Source organism: Octodon degus, unplaced genomic scaffold, assembly GCF_000260255.1.
Source record: "Octodon degus isolate 3935 unplaced genomic scaffold, OctDeg1.0 scaffold00061, whole genome shotgun sequence".
Taxonomy (NCBI): domain Eukaryota; kingdom Metazoa; phylum Chordata; class Mammalia; order Rodentia; family Octodontidae; genus Octodon; species Octodon degus.
This window is the reverse complement of record NW_004524637.1, coordinates 2716061-2736074: the sequence shown is the minus strand read 5'-3', so window position 1 is coordinate 2736074 and position 20014 is coordinate 2716061. Positions and strand designations below refer to the sequence as shown.

Here is a 20014-nt window from a genome sequence, read left to right as displayed (position 1 = left end):
GGCTCTACTGGACAGAATGTAGGTGGCTGAAGCTGGGAGCCAGGCCAGCAGCTGGGGGTAGGAGCAAGGCTTCTTGGAGGAAGTGCTCACTGGGGGCCCTGCAAGCAGGCAGCTTGGGCTGGGTCCCAGGGACCCCATGCCCTGGCAGTGAGGGCATCAGCTCCCCAAGAGCCGGAAAGGTGAAAAATTTTGTTCCTCAGCATGTAGCCTAAACTCTTTCGCTGCTTGCTAGGCCTCAAGTTGGACCCGTCTGTGGTATTAGGTGGCACCATGTCTGCACGGGAGCTCATGGTTCTTGTCCACCCTCATCTGTTCTGAGTCCTTCATTCTTCCCTCCCAGGACCAGGCAGTGTTCACTTCCCAGATTCGGGACCTCATCCTCTTCCCTCCTGCTCTCTGCCAGACCCCTGCTTACAGTGGCAGGGGGAGGGCAGGAAGCTTGCCAATCTCTTCTACTGAGGGTAGAAAGTGGTGCTGAAGAGGGGAAATTGCGTGCGATCTGATATTCAGGTTAATCCTCTGTCTACCTCAGCCGAAGCCACAGCCCGAATGACTGCCAGCTCCCTGGGCCAGTGGAGTAGAGAGGGAGTGAGATTAGTACCCCAGAGGGGCCTCAAACCTTGGAGCCACATGGGACACTGGCTCTGAGCTGTGTATTCCAAAAATGGGGTTCGATTCCCGCATTTTTTAAGGTCAAAAACTTAATCACTGGGTGTAGTTCTGAAGTCCAGAAACTAGGAGACTGGCCCAGCCTCGTGGCCACAGCACCCCGGCCCCAGGACCTGCCCTGTTCTTCCCTAAAGGTGTCTGTCCCTGCTCCAGGGGCCTGATTCACCTGTATGGATAACCCTGCGTATGCTGATGTCTTCAACTAGTGCCTTTCAGCTCTGTGCAAACCTTATCTTAGCATCTTCCACACGGTTCTTGGGAACTGCTGTGCAGAGATGTTGCACCTCGGCTCTGTGAGTCACAAGGGTGGAGCAGCAGGCTGGAGCAGCAGGCTGGGCTCAGTATCTGATCTGCCGGTCTCTTAAATGTGCCCATTTGTACAAGAACACACACACACACACACACACACACACACACACAACAGGACCTTTATACTCTAGTGCATCCTCAGCCCTTTTAAAGTTTTGAAGCAGGGTCTCACTCTAGGTTGCTGTATAAGTCAGTGTTTACTACAGAAACAGATAAAATATGAGACACATACATGTATAAGAAATTACAAGAGGGGCTTACGAAAGTCAGACACAGAGATGGACACGGAGGTGCGCAGAGGGCGTCGGCACACTGGAGACTGAAGGATTCAGTCCAAAGTCTGGAGCTCACTGCAGTGTTCCGTGCAAGTCCACATCAGGAAGCCAAAGGGTCTGTGACAGAAGGTGGAAGAGTCTGCACTGGAGGGCTAAGGGATCTGCACCAGAAGCAGAAGAGTCTGTGCTGGGAGCCCGGAGATGACACCAAGCTGAAGGCGAGGACTGGAGCCCCTCCAGAGAGCAGAAGCAGATCTGTCCTTCCTCATTTTCCCCCTAGGCCATCGGCGTGATGAGCTGCCCTAGGGTGGGGCATCACACCCCAGGATGCAGAATTCCTACGCCAGTTTAGCTAAGCTTCTCTTAGCTGCGCTTCTCAAGTTGACACAGTCACTCAACCTCTGCAGATAGTTTCCTGGGCTGAGCCCACACTTAGGACTCTCCTGCCTCCGCCTCCCAGAGTGCTGGATCACAGGCACCAAACACCACGCCTAGCAGGACAGATGTTTCTTAGGGGACCTATAGAGACATCTACACAAAGGAAGTAACACAGATTCTTTCTTTGCTGATATTACTGGTAAATATTTCCTCTGTTTTCCCTATTCATGTTTTTCTAAGATAAACATCAAAAAAATTTAGTATGTCTTTTTTTTTTTTTTTAAGTCATTTTTTGGAGCTGAGGCGTAGTTTAGTGGTAGCACTTGCCTGACACACAGAAGGCCCTGGGTCCAATCCCCATCCTACGACAACAAATAAAACATCGTCTGGCTTCCATCAAATAAGGATCTTATCTGGGTTTGGTGCACTTGGGAAGCCGAGGCAGGAGGATCAATGTGAGTTTGAGGCCAGCCTGGGCTACGTCCCGAGTGCAAAGCCAGCCTGGGCTGTACAGGGAGGCCCTGCCTCAAGAAAGTCTGTTTTCCAACCTGTGCCTGTGGCCTGTGGCCTCCGAAGACGCTGCCCTCAGCACAGCCGGCCCAGGATTGACTCCCGGCATTCTCCGCCTCAGACTTCTCTCTTCCTGTCAATGCGTGTGCCCGTCCCGGGGGCCTCAAGTCTGCACAGAGTTTGCAGGAAGGGTCGCTGCCAGGTCCCCGGCTCCGCCTGGGCAGCCAACAGCAACACCACACAGGGAATTTTCCACTGCAGGCCACTCATTCTTGGGGAACCGGCAGGCTTCCTCCATCTCGCCCTGTCAGATGCCTCTGTAAAAGGAAGCAAGGTAGAAGACAAGACCCCCATTCCTCCACCTCACTGCCCAAGGTCAGAGCCTCTACAGCGTGGGTGGCTGGCAGGGAGCGCCCCTTGGGGCACAGAGGCGGCCCCCTCACTTGCACCCCACAGTTCCCATCCCCAAGAAAAAATGAAAGCTGCAACTGAGAAGCCCAGCTCTGTTTCCACGATGGCCACTCCTGGGCACCAGCGAGCAGCAAGGGCTTTACTCCTTGGTGGCTTGTCACAAAAGCTTCTGCACTGCACCGAAGGAAGCAAAAATAAACTCGCAAAACCACGTTTGCTCCTCTAAGGAACACGGCAGGAGTCTCCTGTCTCCTGCTCCTTTCAACATCCTGTGTCCACAGCCTCCATTAAGAAGGGAAGACCCCTGGGCCTGGTCCCCGCAGGCGGCACCACAAGCAGGATGCTCCAGGGCACTACCCCTCTGTCCCAGGAATCCGCATCGTGAAGCACTCAGAGTTCTACACTCTGTGCTCTGCTGTGGGGCTATGACCAGCTTCTGAAGTTCTTTGAAATTCTGAGCACAGCGTGGGCTTGAGTTTCCATTTGCATTGTGTTCTTCTCATTCTGGAGGCAGCCCAGAGAGGGGACTCAGTAGCTGCAAATAAACCCAGGGCTGGGGCACAGGTGTGGCTGAGGCGGAAGCCAGAACCCCAAGTGCAACCTGCCCTGCCAGACCCTGGTGATCCATAGTCCCTGAGCCAGGGACCCTGAACTCCAGAAACATCTACACTGCTGTTACAGTTTGTGTCTAGTTGTCCCCCTAAAGCCTCATGCAGTCATGGGGCAGGGACTCCTAGAGTTTGAGATTAACTCATGGTCCACTGGGATTATGGGTTTTAATACTGCTGGGATTATGGGTGTCAGTACTTTTGGGATTATGGGTGTGAGTACTACATCCAGTCTGGGGCAGATGGCCTGGATGCAATTTAAGGGAGACAGACGTCCTCTCTGTTGCCACTGTTGCTGCTACGCCTCCTTTTTTTTTTTTTTTTTTTTTTTAACTCTGCTCTCTCCTGCCTCCATGAAAGGTTATTGTCTGCCATGTGGTGCTCTGCCTTGGAGCCAGCTGAGTATGGAGTGAACCCTCCAGTAACTATGAGCTAGATAAACCTTTCCTTCCTTCATTTTGGGTGCCGGTTATTTGTCCCAGCAATGAGAGAAGAGTAACTGAGACAGCTGTGCAGTGCAGTGCAGCACCCCTAGCTCCCCCTGGAGCGGTGCCTTGCTATTTGCATCAGTGCCTCTTTGAGCCACACCACACACCGTCACATTCATTTGAGAGAATTGATGCGGATGTTGATCTTTTTCCTTTCTAGTTCCTTCTGCTGCCTCCCGTCCCACCCATCCTCACTTCCCTTCCCATCTTCCCCCAGTCCCCCTCTTGTCTCCTATCATCTGTCCTTTATGAGGACAGCTCATAAATAGCTCTTTGAATTATTTATACTTTTAGTTTCCCATATAAGAAAAACTGGCAATATTCAAGCTGCTACATCTGATCTATTTCACTTCGCACGAGGTCTCAAGGTGCACCCATTTCCCTATGAAGAACTCAAATGCTATTCTGTGTAGCTGAGCAGTCTTACTCTTATCCATGTGGATGTCATGTGGAGGGGCCAGAGCCAGGAAGAATTTTGTTATTAGGGTCATCCAGAAAAACAGAGATGCCCTTGGCATGACTTTTTGGCCAAGATGAACAAAGGCCCAGGAGGGGTTGGGCCCAGGAAGACGTAGGGTGGTGTGAACAGGTGTCTGGGGTGCTTCTTGGGCAGGAGCCCCATGATGAATGGGGAACCCTCTCTTTCTATAGGCACCAGCTTGGGGAGGTTCCCTTCCCACACAAGCCCTGCTCTGCAGAAGGGACAAAACAAAGCACAAGGAAAGCAAAGGAGCCCAGCCCCATGCCTCACTCCTGTCCGGTCTTCTGGGGTCACCCACATTCGCCAGTATGTGTGCACCTCGTGACCCAGGCCCAGTGTAAGTCCCCACCTCCAGGGTTTTAGCTCTCACCCTCCAAGTGGACAGTGACTCTTCATTATTCCCTTGCTTTGCAGCAAAGAACAGGGCGTCTTTGTCAAGGAAAGATACATGGTACATGAAAAAGAGCACCAAAAACTAAGCCCTAGCAACAAAGTGTTATGGGTTTGCTTTGGGTTTGCACTGCTTGGGATTGAACCTAAGGCTTTCGCTCAGTGCTGCATCCCCAGCCCTTTTCTGTATTGAAATAGGGTCCCACTAAGTCCTTATGTAGTTGAGGCTATGCTTGAACTTGCAGTCTTTCTGCCTCAGCCTCCGAGAGTACTGAAATTGTGGATGTGCACCAGCACACCCAGCTATGCCAATGCATTTTTCATGTAGCTGTTCTAATAAGAGACTGATGGGGCAGCACAAAGACTTAGGCCAAGCTAGTATCAGTATTTTCTCTAAATATTGCCTGTCCTGCACCTGCATGCCCACCCACCTCTGGGCTGGCCTTCTTTCTAGTCCTATTTCTCTTCCCCTGGCACAGGGGTCCAGAAATGGGGTAGCAAACTACCCAAGCAATCCATGGGGTCCCCACCTCCTCTCCTCACCACCTTGTCTCCTCCCCTCTCTCCCCAACACTCCACCCTCCCAGTGCCCACTGCTTTCCCATTGCAGCTCCAAGAAGCACCAGCCCTGGTTTCCAGCCACTCCTTCTGGAAGCCACCCAGTAGCCCACCTCCCATCCTGTTCACTGTCACTACCCTAACGGCCTCAAGTGCCTCTTCCCAGTCCCACCCCCATGGCCCATGTCACCCATGGCTTCCTTTGTCCCCTTGGCCTTCCTCATTCCCTACTGAAGAGCCATCTTCCCAAGTGAGGTGCCACCGTCTGACCATCTGCCCACTCAGGGACACAGTGAAGCTGTGCTATTCGGTAACCGATGGCCCTGGGGTCTCCTGATGGCCGCCGGCCTCACAGGCATGTGGGACTGACCAGCCCCTGCCTGCTTATTTTCATCCCTCATTGCTGGGTCTTCTGGGTGCTGTGACAGCCTTCACTTCCCATACAAACCCCCACATCAGCTTCCTTCCCAAGACATCCTCTCATGCCCTATGTCCCCAGTATAACTGCAGTCATCCAAGGTCACCTGTAGTGCCATGGCCACCTCTCCCAGCCCCCTGAGACCACCTGAAATGAGCAGCCTCTGTGCTGCCCCCCCCAACCCTGGACTATCTCCAAAGTCACAGATGAAGTCTGACTTCTGTCACCCTTGCAATAACAACAAAACACAACTCCTGTCCCAGGACTGACATGCCTGACTATCTTGCTCTGCTATTGTTGATGTTTGGAAACTGTCGATGGCTTTGTTTGGATCTCTTTGGCCATCTGGGGAGGCCAATGTATCTTTTCTCAGCACAATGCTTTTAAATGTTAAATAGAAAATAATGTCCAGGATGCTATAGGAAGAGAATGATAGCAAAAAGCGCTTGTCAAAATATGTTCAGGCAATTTGCTCATAATTTATGCGCTGCTCTTTGAAGGCCTTGTAGCCTGTGAGTGGGCCAGCCCTTCCTAGGCACCATAACTTGGAAACAGGGACAGTGGTACATGACCTTTCCGGGTCTCACTCAGCAGCACCTGTGGTACAATGCAGACTGTGGACAATTTCTATTGCTGGTAAAGTCCCGCCACTGGCCACCTCCGTCCATGACAGCAGGAAATGCTAGGTGTCAGCGAGAGGTCAATGAAATGAAAGATGCCACATTTTTTCTATCCAAGTTGACAGACACCTGGAACCCAACGGGCCCTGGACTCCAAGAGTCCAGCTCAAGGCCCTGAGGGAATTCTCTGGGCTCCTTCTCTCCTGCTGCTCTGTCCCTAGTCCCTCTTGAACCCACTCTGTCACCCTGCCCAAGCTGTAGTTTCACGGTCCCCAGTGTCCTTCAATTTGCTAAATCCAAGACCACCTCTCAGCACTCAGATCACTTGATTGATCCGATCAGCTGGCTTGACACGGTGGGTCTGTCTCCAATGTGGAACTTTGCCCCCAGCTACTGCCCTCCCTTGGGGTGGCTCCTCCCTCATGGGCATCTTCCGCCCCATCCTCTGTGGTGCTGTGGTTCTTGGAATCAGCGCTCAGGCCCCTGCTCCATCCAGTCTCCACTCGCCCCTCATGGCCTCATCCAGTCTTACAGCCTGGGATGGCCCTGCTTGCAGAGCAGTCCCAACTAGACTTCTCCAGCTCAGCCCTCTCCCTGATCTCCAAACGTCAGTGTCCAAGCATGGTTTCTCCTACCTCAGTGGATCCAGGCATCTCAAACTCAACACGACCAAAGCAAAATGCCTCTTTTCTGCCCTTTTCCCCTGTTACTCAGTCTTTCCAGATCAATATGATGTGTCCACAGAGAGAGGAAGAGATGTATCTTAAGGCATTGGCTCACATGATTATTGAGGCAGGCAAGTCTGAAATCTGTAGGGTAGACCAACAGCCTGGAGCCCAGGACACTGTCCTGCAGCTCCAGGCTGTGGTATAGACAGGAAGAACCAAGCCTATGGGAAGGCCTGGAGACAGGCTGTTGGAGAAGCTTGCAGCTTGCGACATTCAAGACGTCTTCATGCCACCCACCCCCCCCAAAAAAAAATGTCTATGTTAAAGCCCTTCCAACCATAATATGATAGTGTTTGGAGACAGACTCTTGGGAGGTAATTAGAGTTGGACTAGGTCATGAGGATGGTCCCCTGATGGGATAGTAGCCTTGTAAGGAAAAGATATCTCTCTCTCTCTCTCTCTCTCTCTCTCTCTCTCTCTCTCTCTCTTTCTCTCTCTCTTTCCCCTGCTCCTCCAGAAAAGAGGTCATTGAACACATTGAACACACAGTGACACTCCTCACCAAAGGCCTTTACATTGGACTTTCCAGACTCCAAAACTCTGAGAAAATAAATTTATGTCACTTAAGCCACCACAGCTGATGGACTTTGTTATTGCCGCCCACGGTCAGGCACCAATCATTTTGTTCCATGTGGGCCTTCAACTGACTGGCTGAGAGCCGCGTTACTGAGGGCCATCTGCTTCACTCAAAGTCTGCTGACTGAAATGTTCACTTTAGTTCAACTGCCAACAAAAAGACACAAAGAACAATGTTTGACCAAATATCTGGGCAGCTCACGGCCCAGGTAAATCCACACATAAAATGAAGCATCACAGCCTCAAACCCGTGTCTTTCCATCTCCCACTCTCTTCACCATCTCAAGAAATGGCGTTTTCATTCTTCCAGAAGCCTGTGACAATAGATATGGCTACCTGTCCCTCACACCACAGCTAACCTTTCCAAATGTATCTGGAGGCCAAACTTTTCTCAGCACCCAAATTTGCCCTACGACCCTGGCCCAGTCTGCCAGTGTCTCTGACCTGGCTGGTCACAGTAGCCTCCCCTGTTCCATCCCTCATTCAAGTGCAAGTGTGATCTTGGGCAAATTACTTAATCTCTCTTTCTCTATTTTTCTATCTTAAATGAGGAAAAGAAAAAAAAAATGAGGACAAGAAGCTCGTTATAGATGTAAGAATGAAATAAATGCAAATAGAGGCATTGAGCGCTTGTTTGGCATCTCATAAGCACTCAGTAGATTTTGCTAAGATTGCTTTTACTCTTCTCACTAATAACTAACAGTGCTTGAGCCTCCCGGGCTCAGAATGAGCTTATAGAGAATGAGCTGCAACCTTCATTTTAAATAATATTTCATTTAGCATTAGTAAATTTTAGCCTTACGTTTTCATTTGACACAACATTTAAACCACATCAATATATTCCAGTTCAATGCTCAAGCAAATAACTTTTAGAAGCTAACAAATTTCACAGAATGACTGTCTTATTCATTAAGGATTCCACAGCTGTGACAATGTCCTATTGCTTTTTTTTTTTTTTTTCCTAATGTTGTCCTAACCAAAGGGAGGCCCTGCTGAGTTCTGCTAGATTTCCAAAGTAAAGCTTGGGCAGATTTCTGCGTCACCTTATCCAAACCTGGCCTGCATCCCAAGTTTGGGGTTTTATAGTCTATGAAACCAACACATGTTGATTTAAGAAAACCAGACATCTAGCTGAAAAGGTCAGCCACCAATACAAGCAAAGCCCAGCCAAATGCGCACAAACTGGACAACTAAGCCCCCCAACTCTTTGTAGGTTAAGTGAATTCAGACACTTTATCCTGTAATTGGAGAAGCCCAGTCACCTGGTCACTGTGTGGGCTACTTAGAGTAAGTGATGCTTACTCTTAAACTTCACATCCACGGAGGCTTTCCAGACTCTTCTCCTTGGTTTTATCCCCCTTACTTCTGAACATGAAGATAATCATGTTTTGTTTTGTTTAACTTTTTTCAGTGGTGAATATGATGCTGCCAGGTCATGCTCTGTTCCTGTTCTGGACGGAGACTCACTTGCTATATTGAGTGGCTTTTCTACACCTTCCCATGGTGCCATGTGGCTAGCCCGCTGCAGGAATTTGCTAAGGCCACCATGCCACGGACCGCAACTGGGCTTAACAATGCAGATTTATTCCTCCATGACTCTGGTGACCAGAAGTCTAAAATTGAGGTGTTAGCTGGCTCGGCTCTTGAGGGCTGTGAAGGAGAACCTGTCCAGGACTCTCCCAAGCTCCTGACAGTTGTCAGCATCTTTAGTCTTCCTTGGCTTATGAATGTGTCAATCTGATCTCTACCTCTGTTGCCTCATGGCATTCTCCCTATTTCTCTGTCTTCATCTTCTTATAAATAAACCACTTTATTGGTTTTGAGGCCCACCCTACTCCAGCATGACCTCATCCTAACTAACCATATTGACGATGGCCCAATTTCCAGAACAAGCTGTGTCCTGAGGTAGTTAGTGGAAGTTAGGATTTCAGTATCTCTCTTTAGGGGGCTACATTCAACCTGTAGCACCTTTACCTACAGCTTTCCTGCAAAATACTTTAACTGTTAGTCATCTGTGAATTATTTAGGACTTCTAGAAAATAGCCTTATGTCTACTTGCAGCAATTTTTTGGTTGTTATTTTGGGAGGGTTGGAGGGTTCATCTCTAGTTTTTTGTCCTCATAAGGTTTTAAGTCATCTCAGTGCCAAAAAATGAAAACCAGCAGAGCACATCGACACAACTGTTTGTTTTTGTTTTTTTTTACATTTATTTATTGTGTGTGTGTGTGTGGCCAGCTCAGCCCACCAGGGGGCGCGGCTGGCTGGCATGTGGTGCTGGGGGATTGAACCGAGGTCCCTGAGCTTTGCCAAGCTTGTTCCAAGTAGGTGCTTTAGACCACTGAGCCATCTCTCCAGCCCCGACACAACTGTTTTTAAGAGGAAACAGCTCGGAGAGTTCACTGACATGTTTTGTCTTGTTTTTTGTTTTTTTTTTTTAATTTTTTTTTTTAATGAGACCTTCTTTATTTGTGTGTGTGTGTGTGTGTGTGTGTGTGTGGCCAGCTCAGCCCACCAGGGGGCAGGGCGGGCTGGCATGTGGTGCTGGGGATTGAACGGCGGTCCCTGTGCTTTGCTAAGCTTCTTCTAAGTAGGTGCTTTAGACCACTGAGCCATCTCACCAGCCCCACTGACATGTTTTAGTAAATGAAATTCAATCATTTCATTTTAAAATGTTGATCTGTTGCATTTTTAAAGAATTCTAACGAAAATTTAGTGACTTGAAATCAGAGAGAAAGCCTCCAAGGAAAGAGTTTAGAATTTCTCTGATAACAGTGGCTTAAATTCATGCTTTTCAGTAAATAAATACTCTTCCATATTGCTGGGTTGGAAGTGGCCTTTTATAGGACTTCTGTTACATAAAGTTCTTACTTGTATGAACATACCCTTTCCCCCAAAACAGTCCACAGTACAAAAAATAGATCTTTCTTTATTCATCTAGAAGAAAAGTCAGGTGGAATCAATCTATCATTTGTCATTTCTCTTGGATTTCGGGGAAGATATTTCATGGTGGTTTTCCTGAATAACAACATCCCGCATTAACTCTCATGATCTAATAAGTGTAGTTGTGTAGTTGTCCCGACTGCCTCTCATGGGAAAGCTGTGTGAAAAATACTCGGTGGATGGCATAGAAAGTACTCATAAATTTAAAATACAGATGCCTTCCAGTCTGAAAAGGAACTCAAGGAAAGTTACCAAAAGTTTGGAATAGTAATGAGGGAAACTTCATTTTTGGAGCCAAAAAACCCCACGCAGCAGTCCATCTTAAGTGAATGTGAAATGGGTTTTCAGGGAAATGACTTGACCACTTTCTCCTTACTCACCTATATTTGTGTAAGAAGATACACTGAAACAGAATCTTCAGAGTATACACAATCTTCTAGGGAAGATCTGCTCACTTCATACATTGTTGGGAAACCCAGTGCCAAGCGCACCCTTCGGAAATGCTGTCCAAAGCTATTTCCTTCTAACACAGCATTAAAGATATTTTATTTTGTATGTTGGCTAATTTTGCTAATTTATCTCATATAAGTAAGTTGAGCTCTTCCTTGAGTTTATGAAGGCCCTGTGAAATATCTAAACCATAACAAAGAGGTACTGGGATAGGGGGCTTCAGCGATGGCAATCAGACATTTCCTTCAATTGCTGAATGTCACAGTCAAGCAACTCTGCCTTTTTCAAGGACTGATAGTAGTTATTTCTGTGCAGCTCTTCCCTTTTCTCCAGCAAAGTTACAGGAAGAAATCCAGTTTAAAGCCATCTCTAGCATGGTCCTGCTGTCATGTCAGGAGCATTTGGGAATCAGATGTAAGCAGATGGCTCCTTCCCAGTTCCCTCTCAGAGCACCCCAACCACCGAGCAGCCCAGAGTGGAGAGGAGCCATGGCCCAAATTGCCCAGCTCTTCACGCAGACAGCAGTGCCCGCTGGGATTGAGGAGCAGAGCTTCTCAAAGGTCCACTTCCTGCCCCATCACCCTGCATACAGGGAAACCTCCAAATGACACAGGGAGAAAAACTGATCTCCCAACCTAAAAGGTACCTGGGATGAGTTCATGTTCTCTAAAACCAAAGAATTAATTTTAGGAACAAACAGAGGTTATGAGCAGAATATATTTATTGAGGGAAAGAAAGCTCCTGTTCAAGAGAAGGACAGAAGGGGGGCCTGAGCAGGTTTTCCCCAGGAAGCTGTCTCTTCCAGGGACTTTTTTTTGGGGGGTGGGCACTGGCTGAGAATGTCTTCAGGGCATGTTTGGCTGGCTGGAGCTGGGGGGATGGAACCACAGCAACCTGAGGCTGACTGCTTTGTTGAAGCAGCCTCTTCCAGGGACTTTTATAGAGGAAAAACATGTGGTGAGGTGGGTCTAAGGTGGTGGAGAAGACATGGGAACTCGCTTTAGGTGGGCAAAAGGAGGGACAAACTATGGTTAACCAATGAGATTACAAGCACCATTGCTCAGGTAAAATTGATTGAGTCCAGTTCCAAATGGGGAAATGAGTCACGTAACAAGCCGGCATGAATAAGGGACAGGTTCTCTTCCTGTTGAGGGTTGAGCTAGTGATTCATTTGGGCTCTTTCAAGGTGATTGATACCTATTGGGACTATGAATCCCTGATGCCCATCCCTAGGGAAGTGTGTAGCTGTGTTTCCTCTTTTGTTTTGAAGTATGGCCCATATGGGAGTGTCTGTCTCTTCCAAGTTGCAAGGTCACCTTGTCTTCCATCTTGTCTCCTTGAGGGCCTGGCCCTGTCTGACTGCCTATAATATTTCTATCTAATTCAGCTGCCTACAACAATGTGACCTATGACGCCGGCCCATCGTCACCAGTACAAGTGGGAAAGGACTGGGGAGCCATGGGTCGTGGGAACTGGGACACTAGGCAATCAGAAAGCAGGGCAGGGACTGTCATGCAGCACCTCTGTCCCATGTCCTGGCCCACCTCTGTGATGGCCGTGTCTCTGGAAATGATGCTTAATGTGGAAATAACACTGCAGAAAGCACACAGCCAGGCTCCAGGCAGCCTGGCCCCGAGCAAACTGAGAAAATCCCCTACCTGCTGAGCTTCTGCATCCCCCCAGTACTTGCCTTTAAAAGAAAACGCAGCTCACAGACTACAGAGGAAGGAGACAGTATAAAAATCGATATGGAAAAACACCCTCACTCTTCAGAGCCAGCACTCATAAAACCAGACCCGGTGTGAGCGAGGGGTGGATAGGAGCTTTGCTCAGCTGCCGGGTGCAGGTTTCCATGGGACTTCCCAGCCCAGGGCAGTAGTGATTGTTTAGCCTCTCAAAATTCAAATTATCCTTTTCAAAATCAGTCCTTTCTCATCACTGCCACCAGGATGCCAAAGTGATTTCCCTCTAAGCTGCCCTTTAGAAGAGGGAGTGTGAGTTATCCTAGTCAGATAAGGTCGTTTTGAGTTTTTTGAGACGAAGTCTTGCTACATAACACACAGGCCTTGAACTCATTCTGTAGCCCAAGCTGGCCTTGAGCTCTCAGCAATCCTGCTGCAGCCTCCTGAGTGCTGGCATTCCAGGTGTGCGCCACTATACCTGGCTCAAACTAGATAAGTATAGCAAACACCTCCCAGGACACTTTTCCTGGGAGAATCACAGTGCACATTTACGTATCACCAGCCTGGAAGAATCGTAGTCATTCAGCTTCCCTCAAACATCCTGGAAGTTTCTGCCCTCCACACCAGCCACCTGCAAGGCACTCTCTGTGCCTGACTCCTGCCCGCACCGGCGCCCAGCTTCCCCCACGCCCCCAGGAGTGCACGGTGGCGGAGCACTGTGAATCCCAGCACAAGCCCTGTACTCAGTCCTTCCTGGAACTTGTCACCTTGTGCAGCCCAGCTCCACGCCTGCCAGCGCATCCTGTGCTTGGAATCCTGCTCATTTTGGACTCATATTCCTCTAGCAAAAGTTTCCACATGCACGAGAGGGTGGCCCAAGGAGAAGCCAGCGGCAGCCTGGCCATGCCAGTTCAGCCCCGCTCCTGCTAGCAGGCCGGGCTCATCTAGAAGTTCTGTGTGGTTTCTGAGTCGGTTTTCCATGGAGTGGACCAAAGCAATGGGAGGCTGTTATTACCTGATGCCGGCAGTGACTGCTGCTCGCAGGAGAGGCAGGGAGCAGGAGTGTGGAAGTAGGGGCTCATTAACACTCACTGCTTAAATTAGAAAATCCTTAGGGTGCAAGTTTAAAAATAGCAACCTAATGGCTTCTAAATTTGACTTTCATTGCTTTCCATAAATGCTGAGACTTCTAGTGAGCGCCGTCCACTTGCTTAGCTTAACAGGGTTAAGCAGACTTTGCTTTCCTGCTGTGTTCTTCAGGATTGGTGCCTTTAATGATAACCTTCAACACCTCCAGACAACCATCAGGCTACATGTGGCCTTTGGATGGGGTGGGAAGGCATCTCAGAGGTCTTCCGCAGAAGCCTGCAGCCCCTGGGATAGCGGGACAGCCCCAGTGTCCTTGGGAGGCCCCATCCTGCATGACCTATGAGTCCCTAGCAAAGCAGCCTAATGGTCACCCTGGCCGGCTAAGCCACTGCCACAGTAGCAAGGCTACTGTTCTGGGACACTTGGAGAAGTGATTCAGCACACCAGTGTCCACCCCTGGGTTTCCTCAAGTCTTTGTCACTTTCTTGTCACTGACATAATACACAACACCCACAATTTAAAGGAGAAGAGGGTTACTTTGGCTCACAGTTTGTGGGGGTTCAATCCATAGTCACTGGCTCCAAAGCAGAACAGCGTAGCAAGAAGGCCTGAGCTGCTCATCTCATAGAGTCTGGGAAGCACAGACAGGGAGGAGTCAGGGAGGGAGATGAACAATTTGGGGACACATTGTCAGTGACCCTCTCTTTCAGTTGGGTCCCACCTCCTCCCAGCAAGTCAGGTCTGATCTGCATTATCCAATCACCTGCTGAAAGCCCAACCCATGAGTGACGAAGCTCTACGGGACATCCAGATGTGAACCATTGTACCCCATGCTAACTTGGGCATGGTTAATTGGGAACGTACTATTGAAAGGAGGAAGGAAGCCAAGGACTGTACTAGCCAGATCAGATGTAAAGCAATCAGCCCCTGCATACCCAGATTCCTTGGTGCAAGGCAGGACAGTGACACTCCTGCAGCCTCAGGCAGTTGGCAATGAGTGGGTAATGGAGTCAGTGTTCTCACTACTCTTGGTGTACAGGGTGGATCCACAGCAGCTCTGGCTGCACAGATCCACGCACCCACCCTGGCCTTGGTGGGCCCCTCCTCCACAGTGACCACAGGATGACTGGCCCTGGGTAGAGTGGCACTTGCTAAGGGAAGGGAAGAAAACCATCATTCAGGGCCTAAGAAAAGCTAATGTCATAACAAAGCACATAGGCAAATCGAGCACATGTGTAAAGAGAACCTGGACCTTGGAACAATCATTACTTGAAATGACAACAGACAGCCTTACCCCCACAGCCCTCTTTCCCTTCCCTTAATTCTTCCTTTCTTCCTGCCAATAGTTCCTGAACATCTGGGACACACCAGGCATTTCACAGAAGGGCTTGGTCCTTGTCCCATGGACTGTCCCAGATTCTGCTATGCTTATAATTTCTTTTCCAAAAACCTCTAGCTGAGCTTTGTGGTGCACACCCACAACCCTAGAGGCTGAGAGGCTGAGGCGGGAGGACTGAAAGTTCAACCGCAAACTAAGCAACAGGGACAGGCGCCGGCTGCAGCCAAGGATGGTAACCTGAATCACCGTGACCTTTGGCACCCTGGTTGACAAGCTCTATGTCACATTCATCCAGAATTCTGCAGGCCGTGTCCGACCTGTGTAAGGGTCCAAACCTTTACCCCTCTCTCTGTATGGGAAAGGAACCCCCTTTGTAAAATGCTTCTTACTTACTTCATGCAACGGGCAGCCCGAGGCAATTTTCTAAATCATAACCAGCCCCATCAGTCACACTCAGTCCAAGTCAGGATGAATAACACCTTGTCAGTTTAACAGCAATCAGACGGCCAGATAGCTCAGAGGATTAAAGTGCCTGTTTAAGCAGATGCAGGGACAGGGCTTCAATCCCCGACGTGCTGTGACAGTCCCAACCCCAGAGCACACTGAGGCAGAGCCTGAGACTGGGCGTGGTGGCACATGCCTATAATCTCAGTGCTTGGAAGGCTGAAAGCAGGAGGAGCACTACAAGTCTGATCTGTATAGTGAGACCCTGTAGACCTTGTACTAAATACATAAAAAATAAAGTTTTTTAAAAAATTTAACAGTAACCACTGACCAAGTGGGGGTACAGCAGAAATGACTGAGGGTAGACGTAAGGTAGAATTTCCTGAACATAGGGCCTGTGGAATCAGAAACAGGGGCCTGGAAGTGCCCTTCCCGGGGGCCCCCTGACCCAGGTCCCCCACCCAAGAAAAGCAGTTTATTCCTCTTCCCAACGAGTGCTCAGGAACAATTTTGCAGAATATGTTAATGCTCCTACCAACTGCCTAAGGAATCAGTTTGGGAGACAGAAATAAAAGCACTGAGATAATATTTAACCTGTCTCCCCTTCTCTCCCTCCCCCAGCCTCCCTCGGCTTTATTAGGACTCCAGCGGGTGCCTGAGGAGCAGCGTGATCCCGAGGGAGCAGGGCACTGCCCGGCGGTGGTGGAACTAGGCAGAGGCCAGAGGCCATGGCCAGCACGGCCGTCCAGCTCCTGGGCTTCCTGCTCAGCTTCCTGGGCATGGTGGGCACCCTGATCACGACGCTGCTGCCGCACTGGCGCAGGACAGCGCACGTGGGCACCAACATCCTCACGGCCGTGTCCTACCTGAAGGGCCTCTGGATGGAATGCGTGTGGCACAGCACAGGCATCTACCAGTGCCAGATCTACCGCTCGCTGCTGGCGCTGCCCCGCGACCTGCAGGCAGCCCGCGCACTCATGGTCATCTCCTGCCTGCTGTCCGGCCTGGCCTGCGCCTCCGCCGTCGTGGGCATGAAGTGCACCCGCTGCGCCAAGGGCACACCAGCTAAGACCACGTTCGCCGTGCTTGGGGGCGCACTCTTCCTGCTGGCCGGGCTCCTCTGCATGGTGGCCGTCTCCTGGGTCACCAACGATGTGGTAGTGAACTTCTACAACCCGCTGCTGCCCAGCGGCATGAAGTTCGAGATCGGCCAGGCCCTGTACCTTGGCTTCATCTCCTCATCGCTGTTGCTCATTGGGGGCACACTCCTATGCCTGTCCTGCCAGGATGAAGCCCCCTACAGACCCTACCCGGCCCAGCCCAGGGCAGCCACCACCACTGCGGCCTCTGCGCCTGCTTACCGGCCGCCCACTGCCTACAAGGACAACCGGGCCCCCTCAGTGACCTCGGCTTCCCACAGTGGGTACAGGTTGAACGACTATGTGTGAGTCCTCCCCGCCTGGCCCTCCCCAAAGCTGCTGTCAGGCCCACTGGGTCCCCTGGCTGACTGCTGACTAACCAGGGGTCCCAGCATCAAGTTTACTTCCAGACTGTCTTTTTACCTAAGGAAATAACGTGAACATCAGGACATGCACGTGATTACAACATAGGGAAGGAGAGGGAATTAAGAAGACACCAAAGCTCTGTAAACCAAAGACTTTTTAAAAATTTTTTTGCTGTTTTTGTATTTATTATATATGTATTTATGTGGGTGACTTAATAAGAGTATCATAAAAGGTGAGACTCAGGTGGGTTTGTTTGTGGCACAGGAATAAACATTTTGGATGTGGTTGTTTATGTGAAGAATAGAAGTAGTTTCTGTTTCCAGATTGTTCCATACTGGGAATCACAGCCCCAGCCTGCTGATGAAAGGCCTGCTGAGACACAGCCAGGCAGCAGCCACCCCTGTGCATTATGGGAAAACCAGTCAGCCTAATAATACTCATCCAGCAGATGAGCTTGCCCAGGGGCAGTCACTGTACCCCTGCCTTAGCTCAGAGGCAGGGCAGAAGGCAAGGGCTTTCCTTGAAAAAAAAAAAAAAAGACAGGGGACATAAATCACAAAATAAGGACAATGTTATCTTCTACTATGAGAGCTAAGTTCTCACAGTTAAAGCAAAAGTGAGAAGGAGAAACCAGGCCCAGCAGACCTGGCAGCTCGGCTTTCCAGGTATTGGCAAGAGCCCATTTGGAGTCCTGACTGTCTTCAAGGGCTCCGGTGGGGTTGCAGTAGCTTCTTTCCCTGGGTGGTCCATTCCTAGTGTCATGAGAGTGGTGAGACAGTTCTCTTATAGCCGGTAGCAACTGCCTGGAGGCCGGGAGAGTCTGACAGCGTTAGGTTCACCGACGTCCTTTTCGGCTGTGACATAAGTCACAGGGAAGGGCACTATAAGTGGTCAGAGCACACAGCCCAGGGGTTGGACCTGCTCCAGCGGCTTCTCCAGTGGCAGCCTCTGCTCTCAACCTCAGACTCTGCATGGGGAGGGGAGCAGAGCACCCCACTCCAGAAGCCCTAAGCCTGAGTGTGGCCATGCTGTGTGCAGAAGGATGGCCATAGTGGCCAGGCACCAGCACAAGGAGGCCTGGGGACAGTACTGGAAGGAGAGACCAACACACCGCAGCTTGTGCCTAGGAGTGGCAAGGCCTGCGCCTTCTTCCTGGCTCGGAGGCAGGGACCCACAGACCATCAGTCCTCTACCAGGACAAGAAGCCAGGAGTGTGTGTGGGCTGAGCCTGCCCCCTCTGGTCCCTGCGGGCCTCACCAATCACACCAAATATGCTACACTGTCCCAGAAATCTCCCTGGGATGTCTAGCAGCACTGGGCAGCAGACACTGTAGGGACATGCATATATACTTATCTTTTCCATTTGGTACAACCTCCAGCCCCATGTAGCATGTGACACCTGTAGGAAGAGCAGGTGACACATACTGTGGATGTAATCTGATCACAGAGAAGCCCAGAAGCCTGGGTCTGCCACCCCATAAAGACTGGTGCTGAAATTAAAAAAGTCATCATTTGCTTTGATGAAGTAAGCAATTTTAATCTACTTATATTTATTCATTATTAAAAAATGAATAACTCTGAATCAATAAAAAGAGAAAATTTACAAACAGAATGACCTTTCAGCCCTTTCCTGACAATCACAGTCCAGAGTATGTTTAGTGAAAAGATTCTAATTAACAGAATAAAAAAGGAAAAGGAAAGAAAAATAACTTTCCTTGAGTCTTTTCTCTAGGAAAAATAAAATATGTCTACCTCAGCTCAGCGGCATAAGTACCTGACCAGTCAAGTACAAGGTCCTGAGTTTTATCTCCACTATCAAAAAAGAAAAAAAAAGGTCTCTCTCTTCTGCTCAGGAGGAAGATTAATAATAATGATCACAATTTATTGAGCATTTACTATGTGCCAAAAATACTTCTCATTTGCTAGTTTGATCACTAAATGAAAATTTGTTGAAAAATAGCTTGTTTTTCAGTACTAGGGATTGAACCCAGAAACTCATGCATGCCAGCAAGCTGATATTAAACTGAATTGCTCAGAATCATGGAGCAATTGGGTGAAAGACCCAGAACTTGAGCCAGGGCAGTCAGCAGGGGACACGTGCATTAACTCCAACAGGGAGGTGACCAACAGTCTAATCATATTCATATCCAGATTAAATCCAAATAATTGTGAACTGTCTCATGCTCACATTATCTCTTTCTGAACCATCATTCCATGCAGCTTCTGCTCTGGACTGAAGGAAAGATGACATCAGACCTAGTGGTCTCAGTTTAGATCCCCCTAGGAAACAGGAAGTGATGCACAGGAAGTGATGTCATGGTCCTGTTTTACAGCAGGCCAGCTAAAGAGGAAGTTGGTCCAAATAGAAGCTTGAGTCCCTCACTTGAGCAGCATGTAAGGCTACAGTTCCAAGGTGTTCTCCCCCTTCCTTGCTCTCATGCACACCCAGGACAAGCACCTTGGGTCCCAAGAGCACCTCTGCCATCAAGTAGATGCCTGCTTCTGCCTAGGTCTCCCCCACCAGGAGGGCTTGACCAAGGTTGTCTGGACAACAGAAAGGTCTCCTTCTGGAGGCACGACTCCAAATTTCAGAATGAAAAAGGTAACATGAGTCAGGCTCAGATGTTTTCTAGGAAGCCGCCACAAGAGGTATATATTACAATCTGCCCCTTGTGGGATTAAGAAATGATGTTTCTTTGTTTCTCTAAATCAAGTCAAATTTGGCTGTGGTCCAGACAGGTCTCAAGTCAGCTGTAGTTTTGTTCCCTGCTCCTGTTTCAGGAGTTCTTGGGCCTCAGCACTTACAGAGATCCTTAACTTAGGGTAGGATACCACCCTTCAGCCTTGAGGTCCTCTTTGGTTACCCCCTGACCACTGGGCCCTGAAGTCTTCATTACCCAGGAGCTCCCAAAAACTGCCTCCATGGATCCTGTGGATAGGCACTGGACTTGTTCACTTGGTGGAACCTTAGAGAAAAAAGTAACCTTTTCCCAGGGGTCTCTGGAAAGCCGCTTCCTGAACTCACCACAGCTGCAGCCCATGGGAATGGCTTTCCTGAGTTTGGCGCCTACTTTTGTTGTAGGCAGCCAAGTTAGATAGAAATATTAAGTTCAATCCCCGGTTCCGCAAAAAAAAAAAAAAAAAAA

General features: G+C 49.4%; 1 protein-coding gene across 1 annotated transcript; it reads left to right on the top strand.

The window, feature by feature from the left end:
• The first annotated feature begins 16089 nt into the window (after positions 1 to 16089).
• On the top strand, positions 16090 to 16811 carry Cldn14 (claudin 14). The gene has a single exon (XM_004634359.1). The coding sequence runs from the start codon at positions 16092 to 16094 to the stop codon at positions 16809 to 16811; it is 720 nt and encodes a 239-aa protein (XP_004634416.1). The 5' UTR covers positions 16090 to 16091.
• Positions 16812 to 20014: the final 3203 nt, after the last annotated feature.